Here is a 15520-nt window from a genome sequence, read left to right as displayed (position 1 = left end):
ATGAGTAGGTATAAAATCATCTACTAAAATACAAAGTCAAGGGTAGCTTGGATAAGTGTAACTCATTACTATCATGTAGCTAAGGGGACGGGTTTTACAGGCAGACAAACTTTCAAGTAGGACAGGGTTCGAGGTTTGAGTACGGTTTTACTGCCAAAATGGGGGAAAAATGAAGTTCATGTTATCATAACATTATACATGTTTTCTGGACTAGAATTTTGTGCTGAGTCCATTTCTGAAGTTTTTAATACACAGGCTATCACCATTTTAAAGATATGTAACAAATTCTAAGCGCATGTTGTTTTTACGAAGAATGATATGAAAATGTTAACCAATCCTGGGAGTCTACTTGGAACACAACTGTATTTTTAAAAAGTTACAGAGCATTATTACTTCAGTTAAAGTTGTTTTGAATCTATAAATATGTTAAACAAACTATAAAGACTGCTTAAACACTGTTCTCATGTATGAAAATGAAATGATGTTGGTACTGAGGCCCTGTATTCCTATATATTTAGTAAACATATAGCGGTCAGGTTTGGTGTCAAGACAATAAATCTATTGATGTCTAAACTCATAAAGAAATTATGTTCTTAAAGTGTTAATGTATAACTGATTACCTTTACACAATCTTAAAATGTTTATACTGAAGCATAGCACTTTATTCACCCCTGACATCAGAAATGGCTTGTTGATAGCACAACTGAATATTGTGTGATCTAGCGGCACGGACTGCATCAACTTTATTTTCTGATAAGTGGTTGATGTGATGAGCTGGTACAGAACTAAAGTTCTCTTCACCATACCACTTGACTAATACTTGTTTCAGTTTTCTCAGGATAGAACTTCTCAGATGTTCAGGTACATCAGTTGGGGAAATGACTTTAGCTGGATACCAGGAGCAACCATGCTTTCCCCATACTACATCTCCCGGTGTGAAAGATTCTTCATCATCGGTGGTCATATTATCATCAGATCATCCCTTTATAATTACATATTTGAGGGCACAACATGAAAGGCATTGACTGTTCTTCCTGGAATAACTTTTATGGGTGTGACCTTTGGGTTTAAGGGGTTGATACATCAGAAAAATGGCGTGAACCTCAAAATGGGGCAAAATCTGAGTCGTAAAAAAATTATTTTGAAAAAAGTATACATGGCATCATTCCACAAATCTAATCGATTGTGGGGATTGGTAGAGTGCACAATCGATCAACTTTTCAGAGCTGTACCTCCATAAGTTTTTTCCGAAATAATTTTTTTTACAATTTGCCATATTTTTTTCACGCTTAGGGGTAGGGGTAACATTTTTGCAATTTTCTTCAATTTTTCTTTTTTGAAGGAAGTTAAAATTTGAAATATCATTAAAATGAGGGGTTAATGAGGTCTCTAGCCCCTTTAGATCAAATTTTATGGCGAAACTAAGATACAAATCTCTCGAAAATGGCCTTTTTTGGGCTTTGTTTTTTCACTTTCAAGTTCAACTTTATCCGGGTATGGTATACAAAGTAAGCAATGAAATCAATTAAAAACAGTTTTATTTGAACAAATAAACCATCAGGTAATACAAAATAACAGAGAAAGACAACATTTATCTATATAGTAGAAAATATGAGGGATTAAAAATTAATGGTGATTTTTTTTTTCACCTAAAACTGGTCATTTTCAGTAAAAAATGGCCATAAATCCATGTTTAACCCAAAAACGACTTAAGATACAGTATTCTAAGTTAGAAAAATTGAAAATTCAGACATTTTTACCTTAGAAATAATATATATGCTCATTTTTAGAAGTATTCTTCACACCTAAATATTTTTTTCACACATTTGGCAGTGAAACCGTACTCAAACCTCGAACCCTGTCGTAGGGTCGATCGGTCAGGGTTTTTCTTTTTCTGGAGGCTAAAATGACCCTAAAATATCACTACAAACTTGACAAATCTGGCAAAAAAAATCAAAAAATAAATGTAAAATTTGGGTCGGTCAGGCCCATAAAATAGGGTGGGGAGGTTCGTCCCCTGAGGGCACATTTTAATTTTGCTAGCTTAACCCCAATGCTAAACATGGTTTTTGGCTATCGGAAAGAAAAGAAGGGACAAAAAAGGAGAGAAGATGAACAAAGAAATTACTTGGCACCCCAGGATTCAAACCTTAGACTCCTCGGGTGTCCCGCACAACTTGTAGTCACGGGGGCTTCGCTGGCCCGGCCAGTGATTCCCTATATATATGATTTAGGCTGATTGCGTTATGGCATCACATGTAATGCATACATGCGCAGTGGTTTTCTTTGTAAGATTAAATAGAGTTGGAGTTAAAATATTGCTGTCGGTTAATTCTAAGCAGTATGTAACTTCCAGTAGGATCATAAACATTCTCATCTGTCATGGCACAGTTCTTTAACCCTTATATGCTTGCTAATTAAGAATGACCTTTGAATGTGTTGGGTACAAAAACTAGGGGTGTGATTTTCGGATAATTTTGTGCCTGGGTACCGGCGCATAAAGTTTTTTTTTTTTCCCAGTTCTGTAGTGTCCCTGGACCTAGACCTAAATGCTAGGATCATTCATGGTTGAAAAAAAAAAATTTGAATTTTGCACGATGTTTTGTGTTTTTAATAAGAAAATTGATATTTTGTATTCATGTTGTACTCTATCAATGATATCAAAATGCATTGAATTTGAATGCATTTTGATATCATTGATAGAGTATGACATGAATACAAAATATCAATTTTCTTATTAATTAAAAACACAAAACATCGTGCAAAATTCAAATTTTTTTTTTAGGTCAACCATGAATGATCCTAGCATTTAGGTCTAGGTCCAGGGACACTACAAAACCAAAAAAATAAATAACTTTAAAAAAATATATATATATCCTGCCCGGGTAATAGGATTCTCGGCGGGGCTCAATTCCGGGACTCACTCACACCCTTAACAAAAACTCATACTCCAGGTCAACTTGAGGTCAACTATTGAGCAGTGAATTTTTACAGCTTACAATCATTATGTCATTAGTATGAGACTACAATGCTAGACAAAATAGGTTGGAATGAAAAATAGAATGTAATGGCCATATTTTCATTATTTTTAGAGTGACGAAATGGCGCTCTCTTTAGTGTCAAGTCTAAACATTACCCTAACCCCCTTATACCTCCCCCTGCCCCACCAATCCATGTTGGGTACTACTGAGCACACATGAACAAAATGTCAGGATTCAACATTGATCGGGGAGAACTGGGGCTCATTTGCAATACCATGCTTTACATTCCAACCCTTTTGTCCAGGGTTGTAGTTTGGCTGTTGTGAAAGACAAAACCTTGGGAGAAAGTGTCAAGAAAAGGAAGAGTTGAAATAGGCAATATGAACACACTCATGCCTATATTTTGCCTAAAGGTTTGGGAAGTGTTTTCTTCCCTCTAAGGCGACGAAAAAAAGAAACCCTGTTCTACGGGCGGACAGACCTTTCAAGTAGGGTCGGTCGGTCGGCTTTTCTTCTTTTTTGAAATGACCAAAAAAAATCACCAAAATCTGTTAATAATTTGCAATTTGGGAAAATATTTAAAAAAATTTGTTCCTGCAATTTCCGAAATTTGGGTCGGCATTCATTTGTACAGGAAAACATTTTTCCCCAATTTGTTCAAAATCTGGGTCGGTCGGGCCTGTAGAATAGGGTTTTCTTTTTTTCGTCGCCAAATCGATTGGGGGGGGCACATGCCCCTCCTGCCTCATGATGCTACACAATTGTTTGACTGTGATAACCACTCTATGAGAGTGTTTTGCAAAAAGCAACTAATATTGACTATTTTCCACTATAAAATATCTATAATAAATTCTCACTTATGAATACAGATTACCATTTATTCAACTACTGTCTACATGTAGTAAGCACCCAGGTTGTCATCAAAAAAGTAGTGGCATGAACAAAGGGTGGGGCAGGGGGAATGGCCCCCTACTTTTTTTATTTTTGATATGAATAAATTTAAATGATATGTGAACCTCTTAAACTAAAAATGCAATATTTCAAGATTTTACGTCAAACAAATTTTGCATGTTTCAGTATTTTCATTTCTATGTCCCTCCCACAGTACAACCAGAAGAACCTTTTCCAAGAATTAACGATTGTCTCACCAAACATTGCCAAGTTTACATCGATAACACCATCACCAATTACAGCATCAAATGCCAAGCACTCCGATCCAGACCACAAGTGACTTTAACCCTTTATCTAGACGAACTCCGTCTGGATATCGACCCTCAGATGAGGGTCAATGAGGACATGACCTATGACACCATACTGGATGTTGTGATTCCTCTCGATGCAAGTCAGCCAAGTTTTGTCGTCACTTGTGAGGCGGAAGGGAATTCGTTTCCGGACGCGAAGGTGGAACAGACTTTGTCAATCATACGAGGAGATGGTGAGTGGGATAAATCGGGGAAAAGGACTGAAAAAGAATGGTATAGTATACAAATATTGACTGCTTTATATTCAGAGCATGGTTAAAATTATAGGCCCAAGGGTGATCTCAAAACCATGACTATGCCCCAAGATGAAGTCGAGGGGTATAATCATGGTTTTGAGATCTACACTGTTTAATAGCCTTATTGTTATGGCATTTAAAACCACGGTCCCTTAACAAAATAAGATGCGGGCGGATACTGCCAGGCAATGATGTCAGGAGTGAACTCATCTACAGGGTGTAACAATAAAATTTATACAATTACATTTTGACTTCTCAGGAAAAAACTAAAAGAGTTCTGGCATAAATATTATATGCAATACAATCAGTAATATCTTGGCTAAAAGAAAACGTTTGGTTGGTTTCTTTACTAGCTTGGGTTCAAAAGTTATGTCCGATAAATTAAATCGTCCAAAAAACGTGTTGGGCCACTTTTGACATGTTTGGGTATATCAAGTTTCAACCGCATAGATATTCTTATCGTGCATTAAACATCAAAGAACTGACACTAAAGAATTATAAGTGGTGTTTCTTTGTATAATTAACATAAACTTAATTTGATATTTCTTTGAAATCTATAAATGAAGTCATGAAATTTCTCTCAAATCATCTTATAAATAAAGTAATTTCTCATATCCCTGAGATATTATTGGTAAAACTGACAACAGTTTTTGGATCCGTAAGTACAAAACAATAAAATTTTGAAATTAAGTTCAGCTGGGCTTCTAGCTGTTCTGGTGCGACCACTATTGCCAGCATTTCTGTTAATAATAAATTCTATATACTTCTCATAGTCATATGTAATTGTATGCCTTGATGGAAGATGTGAGTTTGGAAAATGAGCTATAAACAATCTTACGGTTTCTGCCTGACTCCATGTGCTACGTTACCGAATGTCACAACCATAAAAATACGCTCTTCCAACATGAATTGGGCTTGAAGGGGTTGAGCTGCAGCCACAATTTCTAGTAAATGAGGTTGTTATGTCAGTGCTTAGTTGTGACTTTCAAAAACTGGAGGAGATATTCTATTATGTAATCATTTCTACCACTTCAAATACCGTAAAACCCCGTCTACAAGCATATATAGTGTCTTTGATGAATGTTAAATTAATACGATACTTACGTAAATATACCAATACAATGGATTGGTCTTACCATAATACTTGCTTGTATGTGCTTGGATCTATAATTTATTTGCTCTAATTCCATAATGGCACCTGGATTAATTTAGCTTTTATCAGAAGCACTCTATATGCTTGTAGACGAGGTTTTACGGTATCCCATTGTTTAAACTACCTATCATAAGAGCACTGTCCAACTGGTCCATGGTTCAACTTTATTCAGTCACTTTTGTAACACTTAGACAAAAGTAGCCCAAGCTGCTTTAAGACCAGGTTACATAATTGGCCATATCTTCACTTGTATACCATCAATTTTATTGGAACAAAGCTTATCTGGTGGCTAAAGAAATTATCTTGATGGACATATAAATATCAAACCTTGTGCCATTCTATTTTCAAAATTGTACAAATTTTATTATTACACCCTGTATAGATTGTACTGTAAAATATTGGACACACCAGGAGCCAAACCTTGGCATCCATGGGGTAAACAAAAACCTGGGTGTCTGCTTAATATAAGCCTTGAATAATATGCTATTTTCCAAAATCTTCCATAGGGGAGTGTGGTCTTTCAATTAAATGGAATAAGTCATAGCTTGATTTGTTTCATCATCTCTTCCAAGAAGTAACTAAATATTTTCCTTACTCTGAAATTAACCAAAATATCATCCTCCAAACCAACCCAAAATCAAAAGTTGCAATTTCAAAAATTTTCAATGGGAAGCGCATTGTTGTATTGCACACAAGCACCATGGGACAATCAATAAAGCACATATAACAGGCACAATTGAATCATTAAAATTGAAAGATTTTGATTTTGGGGTTTGAGGGTTTGGAGGCGCATATATATTGGTCAATTCTTACTCAATTTTCATGAAAATGGTGTCAAATAAGAAAAAGGGAAGATGAGTTTCAAATTGAGTTGGTCAATGTGCTAATTCCATTGTACTAATTCCATTTGATATTCATATTCTCTCTCTGTGGAAGATATTTCCAAAATCTTCCACATGGGGAACTTTAATAAAGTGGAATAAGCCATTGCTTGATTGTATCATCATTTCATCCAAGAAGTTGAGAGAAAATATTGTAATATTTTCCTTACTCTGAAATTTTCCTTTCAGTACAAATGGATAGATTAACAGTTGCCTCCAAGGTTGGCATAGGAGTAGGAATCACAACGTTACTTATGATTGGTGGAATATTTGTAGCAGTGTGTATCATATCAAGGACTTCTCAGGTAAGACTTATTTGTCTGTAAAGCTGAATTTATACTCAATCGCTTTTGCAGAAAAGCGATTTACACGCATGCTCAGTATTTACGTACTAGTACATTTCCATAGCGTCAAGCCGATCAAGCGATTCAAATCGCTGAGGCAAAAACGATGTCCCTTTTGCAAGTTGAAGAAATCTCAACTTCCCAGCGATATCGTTTGACACGTGAATGTGTCAACCAATCATATTCAACCAACTGGATCTATTATTTTACTAATTAATTTACCTTTCTCAAGTATTAACATTCGGTGATGAATTAATTTAAAGCAATAATTATTGACAGCAATGGATGTTCTAAAAATGTATTTTGTGACATTTAGAATATTTTAATTGTCGTCTGCAATTTGCTATCGCCGTGATAAGTATAAATGCGAAAGCGACGGGCGATGCATCGCAAAATTAGGCAATTGTCCAGTATAAATTCAGCTTTAGTTAGAGGTGTTATCGACACATGATTTCTAATTCAACACTTCGTCAGGGGAAAAAATATGTATTCGACACTTGTAATGAGATCTAAAAAATGCTGAAAAAGGTTGATAGACAAGCTTAAAATCATGCCTATATGAGTTACAATCATCGACTCCCGGTGTAAACATTCATTCTACTTCCGGATTCGGGTCAACTTCGAGAGGTAATTTTCTGAATTTCGAAGAAAATATGATCGTACGGTAAGCTTATATGGACAAAATAGCATGGAAATTTTACTTTTTTTCTTTTTAATATGTGTCGTAAAGTGGCTTAAAAGGACAGTTTATTTTGACATGTCAGATTTAGGGTCATGTCGACGATAATACAACATATCGATAACACCTCAAATATTGTTTGTTTGTCAGTTTGTGTGATCTGCTTTTTACTCACATATTGGATTATGTGATGCAGCACATCCAAGGGATTTTACGGCAAAATGCTTTTCAAGATATATTAAAATAGACAGAAAAAATAAGAAAAATAAATGAATTTGAGATGCTATTTCACTTAATATATGAATGATCAATTTGAGCAAATGAGGTGTCAGTTTCAAGCTTGCAAAATGCTTTCAAAGCAGAAATACTGAACTCAAAATTGACTTCACCTGCAAAGTCCACTCATTTTGATGTGCTGTATCACATATGTGATGGGATCAAGCAAAATCAGTCGGAACTCTGAAATATTGATTTTGAGATAAAGCCAAACAAAGGATACATTTCCTTTTGTTTCCTCTTGTTTAAGAAACTCTTTAAATGCTCATACAATGTATCTTTGGAACTGGTTGTTCAATTTCAATGGGGTTTTCTTCAAAATGTAGCTTTGTAAATGCTTTTTTCTATCCGATAAGAAACTGAGAATTTAATATTTCTGAGTTCTTACTGATTTTGCTTGATCGCATCACATATTATTTCGTAATAGTATGTATCATACCAACCAGAACTTGTGAGGTAAGTGCTCAATTGTTGTTTTTTGCTCGTTTGTTTGTCTGTTTGTTTGCCTCTTTGTCTGTTTGTGACTTTGTCTGTCCATCTGTTTGTGTACATTTTTTGTCATATTTGTAACAGTGTGTATCACATGGAGAACATAGGGGTAATAATTTGTTCATCTTTTTTTGGGGGGCTATGTTTTTTACAAAGGTATTCTTTTAAATGTTATTTAATTATATATGCCCAATGAATATTGTTTTTAATTGAAACTTTATTTGATAGGATAGGTTTTAACGTTATTTGTTTTCAATGGGTACATGTACATATTTGAAGATAGTTTTTCAACAGTCATGTAATTCAAGATCCTGTGTCCCACACCACCCTCTGAAGTTCACCTTATTCTGCACTAAAGAGGGCATAGTGTCAGAGATAGGACAGTTACTGTGTACAGACCAGTGATGATGGTGTACTGCTGAGTAAACGATTTAAACATTTTGGTATTTCAAATGGCAAAATATAATTCTTGCTGAGCTGTCTATTGGACATATCTTGTCATTTAAATTGCTACTGATAAAATATATACCATTTAGACATTTACTGAATACAGCAAATAACATGTCATTTAGCAAGTAATACATTGTCAGCTGGCCAACTACTGAATAAATAACTTGTCATTTGGCTATCTACTGAAGCTAGCAAACAACTTGTCATTTAGCTATCTACCGAAGATAGCAAATTACTTGTCATTTAGCTATCTACTGAAGATAGCAAAAAACTTGTCATTTAGCTATCTACTGAAGATAGCAAATAATTTGTCATTTAGCTATCTGCTGAAGATGGCAAATAACTTGTCATTTAGCTATCTACCAAAGATAGCAAATAACTTATCATTTAGCTATCTGCTGAAGATAGCAAATAATTTGTCATTTAGCTATCTGCTGAAGATGGCAAATAACTTGTTATTTAGCTATCTACTAAAGATGGCCAATAACTTGTTATTTAGCTATCTACCAAAGATAGCAAATAACTTGTCATTTAGCTATCTGCTAAAGATAGCAAATAATTTGTCATTTAGCAATCTGCTGAAGATAACAAATAACTTGTCTTTTAGCTATATGCTAAAGATAGTAAATAACTTGTCATTTTGCTATCTACCATAGATAGAAAATAATTTGTCATTTAGCTATCTACTAAAGATAGCAAATAATTTGTCATTTAGCTATCTACTGAAGATGGCCAATAACTTGTCATTTAGCTATCTACCAAAGATAGCAAATAACTTGTCATTTAGCTATCTGCTAAAGATAGCAAATAATTTGTCATTTAGCAATCTGCTGAAGATAACAAATAACTTGTCTTTTAGCTATATGCTAAAGATAGTAAATAACTTGTCATTTTGCTATCTACCATAGATAGAAAATAATTTGTCATTTAGCTATCTACTAAAGATAGCAAATAATTTGTCATTTAGCTATCTACTGAAGATGGCCAATAACTTGTCATTTAGCTATCTACCAAAGATAGCAAATAACTTGTCATTTAGCTATCTGCTAAAGATAGCAAATAATTTGTCATTTAGCAATCTGCTGAAGATAACAAATAACTTGTCTTTTAGCTATATGCTAAAGATAGTAAATAACTTGTCATTTTGCTATCTACCATAGATAGAAAATAATTTGTCATTTAGCTATCTACTGAAGCGCATTTAGCAAATAACTTATCATTTAGCTATCTACTGAAGATAGCAAATAACTTGTCATTTAGCTATCTACTGAAGATAGCAAATAATTTGTCATTTAGCTATCTACTGAAAATAGCAAGTATCTTGTCATTTAGCTATCTACTGAAGATAGCAAATAATAAATATTTAGCTATCTATTCCAGATAGCAAATAACCTGTCATTTAGTTATCTACTGAAGATAGCAAATAACTTGTCATTTAGCTATATACTGAAGATAGCAAATAACTTGTCATTTAGCTATCTACTGAAGATAGCAAATAACTTGTCATTTAGCTATCTACTGCAGATAGCAAATAACTTGTCATTTAGCTATCTACTGAAGATAGCAAATAATTTGTCATTTAGCTATCTACTGAAAATAGCAAGTAACTTGTCATTTAGCTATTTACTGAAGATGGCAAATAACTTGTCATTTAGTTATCTACTGAAGATAGCAAATAATTTGTAATTTAGCTATCTGCTGAATATAGCAAATAACTTGTTATTTAGCTATCTATTCCAGATAGCAAATAACCTGTCATTTAGTTATCTACTGAAGATAGCAAATAACTTGTCATTTAGCTATATACTGAAGATAGCAAATAATTTGTCATTTAGCTATCTACTGCAGATAGCAAATAACTTGTCATTTAGCTATCTACTGAAGATAGCAAATAACCTGTCATTTAGGTATCTACTGAAGATAGCAAATAACTTGTCATTTAGCTATATACTGAAGATAGCAAATAATTTGTCATTTAGCTATCTACTGAAAATAGCAAGTAACTTGTCATTTAGCTATCTACCAAATAGAGTAAAAAATGTATCATTAGCTATCTATTAAAGATAGTAAATAACGTTTCTATTTGATAACTTTTCATTTAGCCATCAATACCGTAACAGATAAAAAAATTTAGCTATATATTTAAGATAGCAAATATCCTTCACTTGGATATCTACTGTAGATAGAAAAATAAGTTACAAAAGCTATCTTCTGAAGACAGCAAGAAATTTGTCAGTTATCTACTGAAGATGGCATTGTTACTTAGCCATTGTCATCAAAATCAGACACTTTTGGGCAGGTTATAAATTTTAAGGTTTTTACATATCTTAAGGGCTGGGGTATGAGCGTTTAGACAGTATTTATTTTGGGACATTAGAGCACATCAGACATATCGAATTGCATTCTGAATACGAAGAATGTCATTCTGATATCAAATAATTTTGATTTTTTAAATTCGCAATTTAATGCACATTTTATGGCAAATCATTAAAAATTGATATTTTTGATATTTAACAGTACTTAAAGTAAACTTTATACATCTGATGATTTATACTTAAAGTGTATGTAGGTGGGATGAAAAGCCGACGATCAATTGAAAATTTTGACCTTTCAGTATTGAAGATATGGATTTTTTTCCCAAAACACAAAAAAAAAAAATTTGGTCCTTTTGGGAAAAAAATCCATATCTTCAATATGAAAGGTCAAAATTTTCAATTGACCGTCGGCTTTTACTCCCTGCTACATACACTTTAAGAATATATCATTAGATTAATATAATTTACTTCGAGGACTGTTATATATCAAAAATTTGAAAAATATCAAATTTTTATAATTTGTCATAAAATTTGTATTATATTGTGATTTTCAAAAAATGAAAATTATTTGATATCAGAAAGACATGCTTCATATTCAGAATGCAATTCGATAGGTCTGAGGTGCTCTCATGTCCCACAAAAAATACTGTCGAAACGCAATAAACGCTCATTTTAGATCCCTTAAATATAGAGATATTTTGTTCCATAACACCATTTTCCCCAATGAAATCAGACATTCCTAAGCAAAGACAATGAGTTTGTAAGTTATGGTATTATAAAATTGGAAATTGAGATATCGGCCTTTCAAAATATTATTGACAATGTTGAGAGTAGGAATTACCTTGAAAAATGTCTCAAAAAATATATATTTTGGTCTGAAACTATCAGACAATATTTTTAACATTAATAACATCACAAATTCGCAAAAAACCCAAAATGTGAAAAAATCACCCCGGGCAGATTTTTGGCTATTTCTCCATTTATGATCCTGCCCAAAAGTGTCTGCTTTTGACATGACACGTCACATATGTTTGCATGAAGAATGTCATTTTTAGTAGCAATCTGGGGTGGATCTGTATAAGTTAACGTAACTTTACATTTAAATCACCATCTTTTGAAGTTAACTTCCTATTTAGCCATCTTTAGAAGTTGGCCACCTCAAGAAGTTAACTTATTATTTGGCCATCTCAAAAAGTTAACTTATCAGTTAGACATTGTTGTGAAGTTAAAACCTTGAGTTTCATAATTGATTTTTTCCCTTGCTTTGTTTGCAGGAAATTTCAACAAAATTTTTCTATTTCATTTTTACTCAAGGTGACAAAATTTGATTTTTCAAAAGAATATTTTACATCAGAATTTGATGTGTAATGGCTCCAAATAATGGAATAATATCTGTAGGATTTCTTGTACAATAGGCCATGCATTAGGCATTCACTATCTTGTACGGAATCCATTTTATATGAAGCAATTCTTATGTTACATTGAATATGAGATTTTCACATAGAACATCAAACAAAGCCTTTAGAATCTCTGTTTCCATCATAATTGGGTATTACTATAGAATTATCTACCTGTAATGCAAAATTCAACTAAGTAGATGGCTACGAGTCCAATCTGTTAGTTTCTCCGCTCACTTCGCTCATAGACTTCCTTAAGAAAAGTCACATATCAGTGAACATGGCCATGGTGTAGTGTCATCAGCTTGGTACCAGATATTGTGTGTACTACAACCAAAACCATCAAAAGATTTGGTGGAGACAGGATACATTCATGAATTATCGGCTCATGTCTTAGTGGTGTTTTCTTTATGGGTGTCTTTGCACATTCTTAAATTCAGCATTGAAGTGGTTACATAATTCTCTTGGTTACCGGACCACGCTATTTTGGTATGCCTTTGAGTTCCATATACTTTGTGTGGTGATTGTTTCGATTGTGGTTCATTACTCAAGCGCGTGATCTCATTGACATAGTAACATTACGTAACTTTGCTGGCGAATTAAGACACTATACGGCTTGACATTATCGTCAAAAGATGTACCTGTTGGTTGTTTTTTCCTTCGACTGAGTATAGTTGAGTCCTCTGGTAGCTTGTAATAGAATTTGTAGCGATTACCATCATCAGCACGGATAAAGAAGTTGTTTATGCGAGACATTCAACATGTTTATACTGGACACCTTGCATCGCCATGGTTTTATCCAACTGTATTTTTAATAAAGTGTCATCATCAACTGAGTCGTTTCTACTGCTCTTCAAAAAGTGGGTAACCATTCACTACCCATGCATTTAGTGGCGAGACCAAAATTGCAGAAAAACTTTTTGTGATCTTCAAGCTGGTTAAGGTTTAAATTATGTGCTCTGTATTGTAGCTTATTACAGTGTAAGTGACTTCAGCGTACCCGGTAAACTGTCGCCCTTTTAAGTATACATGCATACTCCGGTAGCTTGTTGTAGCAATCAGCACCATCAGCTTTGCCATTAACATTCTATTGATAAACAGATGAAGAAGTTGTCTACTGTTGGATACTCCATACACTGAACACTTTGCCTCACAGCACTTTTATTCCCTTGTATTTTTGATACATGCCACCATCAACTCGGTCAATTCTACAGCTCTTCAAAAGGCGGGTAATCATTCACTTCCCATGCATTTAGTGAGGAGACCGAAAGTACGGAAACACTTTTTCGGACCTTCAAGCTGGTTAAGCGGGTTTGGATTATGCACACTGTATTGTAGCTTATTACAGTTAAGTTACTGTCATCGTACCCGGTAAACCGTCACCTCGATCGAGTATACTTGCGTACTCCGGTAGCTTGTAATAGAATTTGTATCAATCACCACCATCAGCATGGACATTAACATTCTATTGATAAACAAATAAAGAAGTTGTCTACTGTTTGACATTTCATACTGAACAACTTGCATCGCAGTGCTATATCTACAGTAGTGAGTCCGGAACTACAGAAAAACTTTTTGTGATCTTCAAGCTGGTTAAGATCAGGTTTAGTGTAAGTGACTGTCAGCGTACCCGGTAAATCGTTGCCTCAATCAAGTATCCTTGTGTACTCCGGTAGTTTGTAATAGACAAGAACTGAACACTTAGCATCACCACACTTTTATTCCCCTGTATTCGTCACTGTCAACTGGGTCATTTCTACAGCTCTTCAAAAGGAAGGTAATTATTCACTCCCCATACATTTAGTGGGGAGACCAGAAGTACAGAAAAACTTAAGTGACTTTTTTTTAAGCTGGTTAAGGGTTGGATTATATTCACTAGTATTGTACTGTAGTTATTATATGACCAGCGTACCTGGTAAAACATTACCTTTTACTGTTTCTACCGAGAAAGTCAATGGGTATGCTTTTTAATTTGTCGGGCTACTTATCTTGATCACTGATCTTTTATAATAATTATTAAAACTGTATTTTTGGGATATTAATTTATTATGTACAGCACTTTGAAAATTGTGTATATTGCGCTTTCTAAATGTGTTTCATTATTTTATTATTGGTAGTTTTATTAACTACCACAAAAGGTGGTTCACTGGTTTATGGTTACGTCATCACCGTCAATCTTGTGTATCTGCTTATTTACGTGCTTGAAGATATATTACTAGATTGATGAAATTTACGAGAAGTACAATACACATTTAGTCTCAATTCAACTGCAAACATAAAAACAGATTATATGGTTACATGTGAACATGATTGTTTATTTCTCGCAAGTGTTGATTCATGTAATGAATGATTGCTAGAACTAGAGTCCTCAGCTTGCAATTCTTCAAATGTCAACCAAGATGGAAAAGAAAAACCGTTTAGCTATTAAAACGCTCGTCACTATTCTATTGTGTTCATTCATTTTCCAAATTCCGACATTACCCTGCAGTGCAGATTTACACATTAGTCCTCTTTGGAATGTAACACAAAACAGCTCTGGACCATGCCTTCTTACAATGGACAGCATTGTTGGGCAGAACTCGACAACATTGACCGGCGATTTAAGTACCACGTGCAGTGTGCATGTGGAAACATCAGTCGGAATAGGAACTATGATACAAATACCTCAACAAATGGATCTTGGTACATTCATGTTTGCTGAGAAACAAGGAGAACTGCTGAATTGCCAAAGTCGATATGTGGTTATTACAGACAACAGACCCTGCTTCATTGTATTTTCGCACACAAAGCTCCAGTTATTGCTGCAAGGTAATGCTAGTATCCATCTCAATAACATAACGGTAAACCAGTCTCTGCCTTTTTGTAATGAAGAGGAAAGTGGTCAAGAAGGAAAGAAAGAGGGTTATTGGATACCTGATGCAAAATACTGTCATGTGAAAGAATTCAATCACACTATTTCTTGTTTCATATTTTCAAACCATAGTTGTTCTTTCAATTTACCATCTAACTGTAATGCCACCCTTGGTAACAGATATGTCGAATTCAAATGTCAGGATA

General features: G+C 34.2%; 1 protein-coding gene across 1 annotated transcript in view; it reads left to right on the top strand.

Annotated features, from left to right (window-relative positions):
• The window catches only part of LOC140135475 (uncharacterized), a 60199-nt gene that overhangs the window by 10661 nt on the left and 34018 nt on the right, over positions 1–15520 (top strand). Inside the window, exons 3-4 of the mRNA XM_072156988.1 lie at positions 4087–4416; positions 6703–6818. Coding sequence (XP_072013089.1) covers positions 4087–4416; positions 6703–6818 — 446 coding nt within the window. The remainder of the gene's footprint in view (positions 1–4086; positions 4417–6702; positions 6819–15520) is intronic.

The sequence above is a fragment of the Amphiura filiformis genome, chromosome 16 (assembly GCF_039555335.1).
Source record: "Amphiura filiformis chromosome 16, Afil_fr2py, whole genome shotgun sequence".
In the NCBI taxonomy this organism is placed as follows: domain Eukaryota; kingdom Metazoa; phylum Echinodermata; class Ophiuroidea; order Amphilepidida; family Amphiuridae; genus Amphiura; species Amphiura filiformis.
The sequence above is the reverse complement of the archived record's forward strand: the minus strand, read 5'-3'. Positions and strand labels throughout refer to the sequence as shown.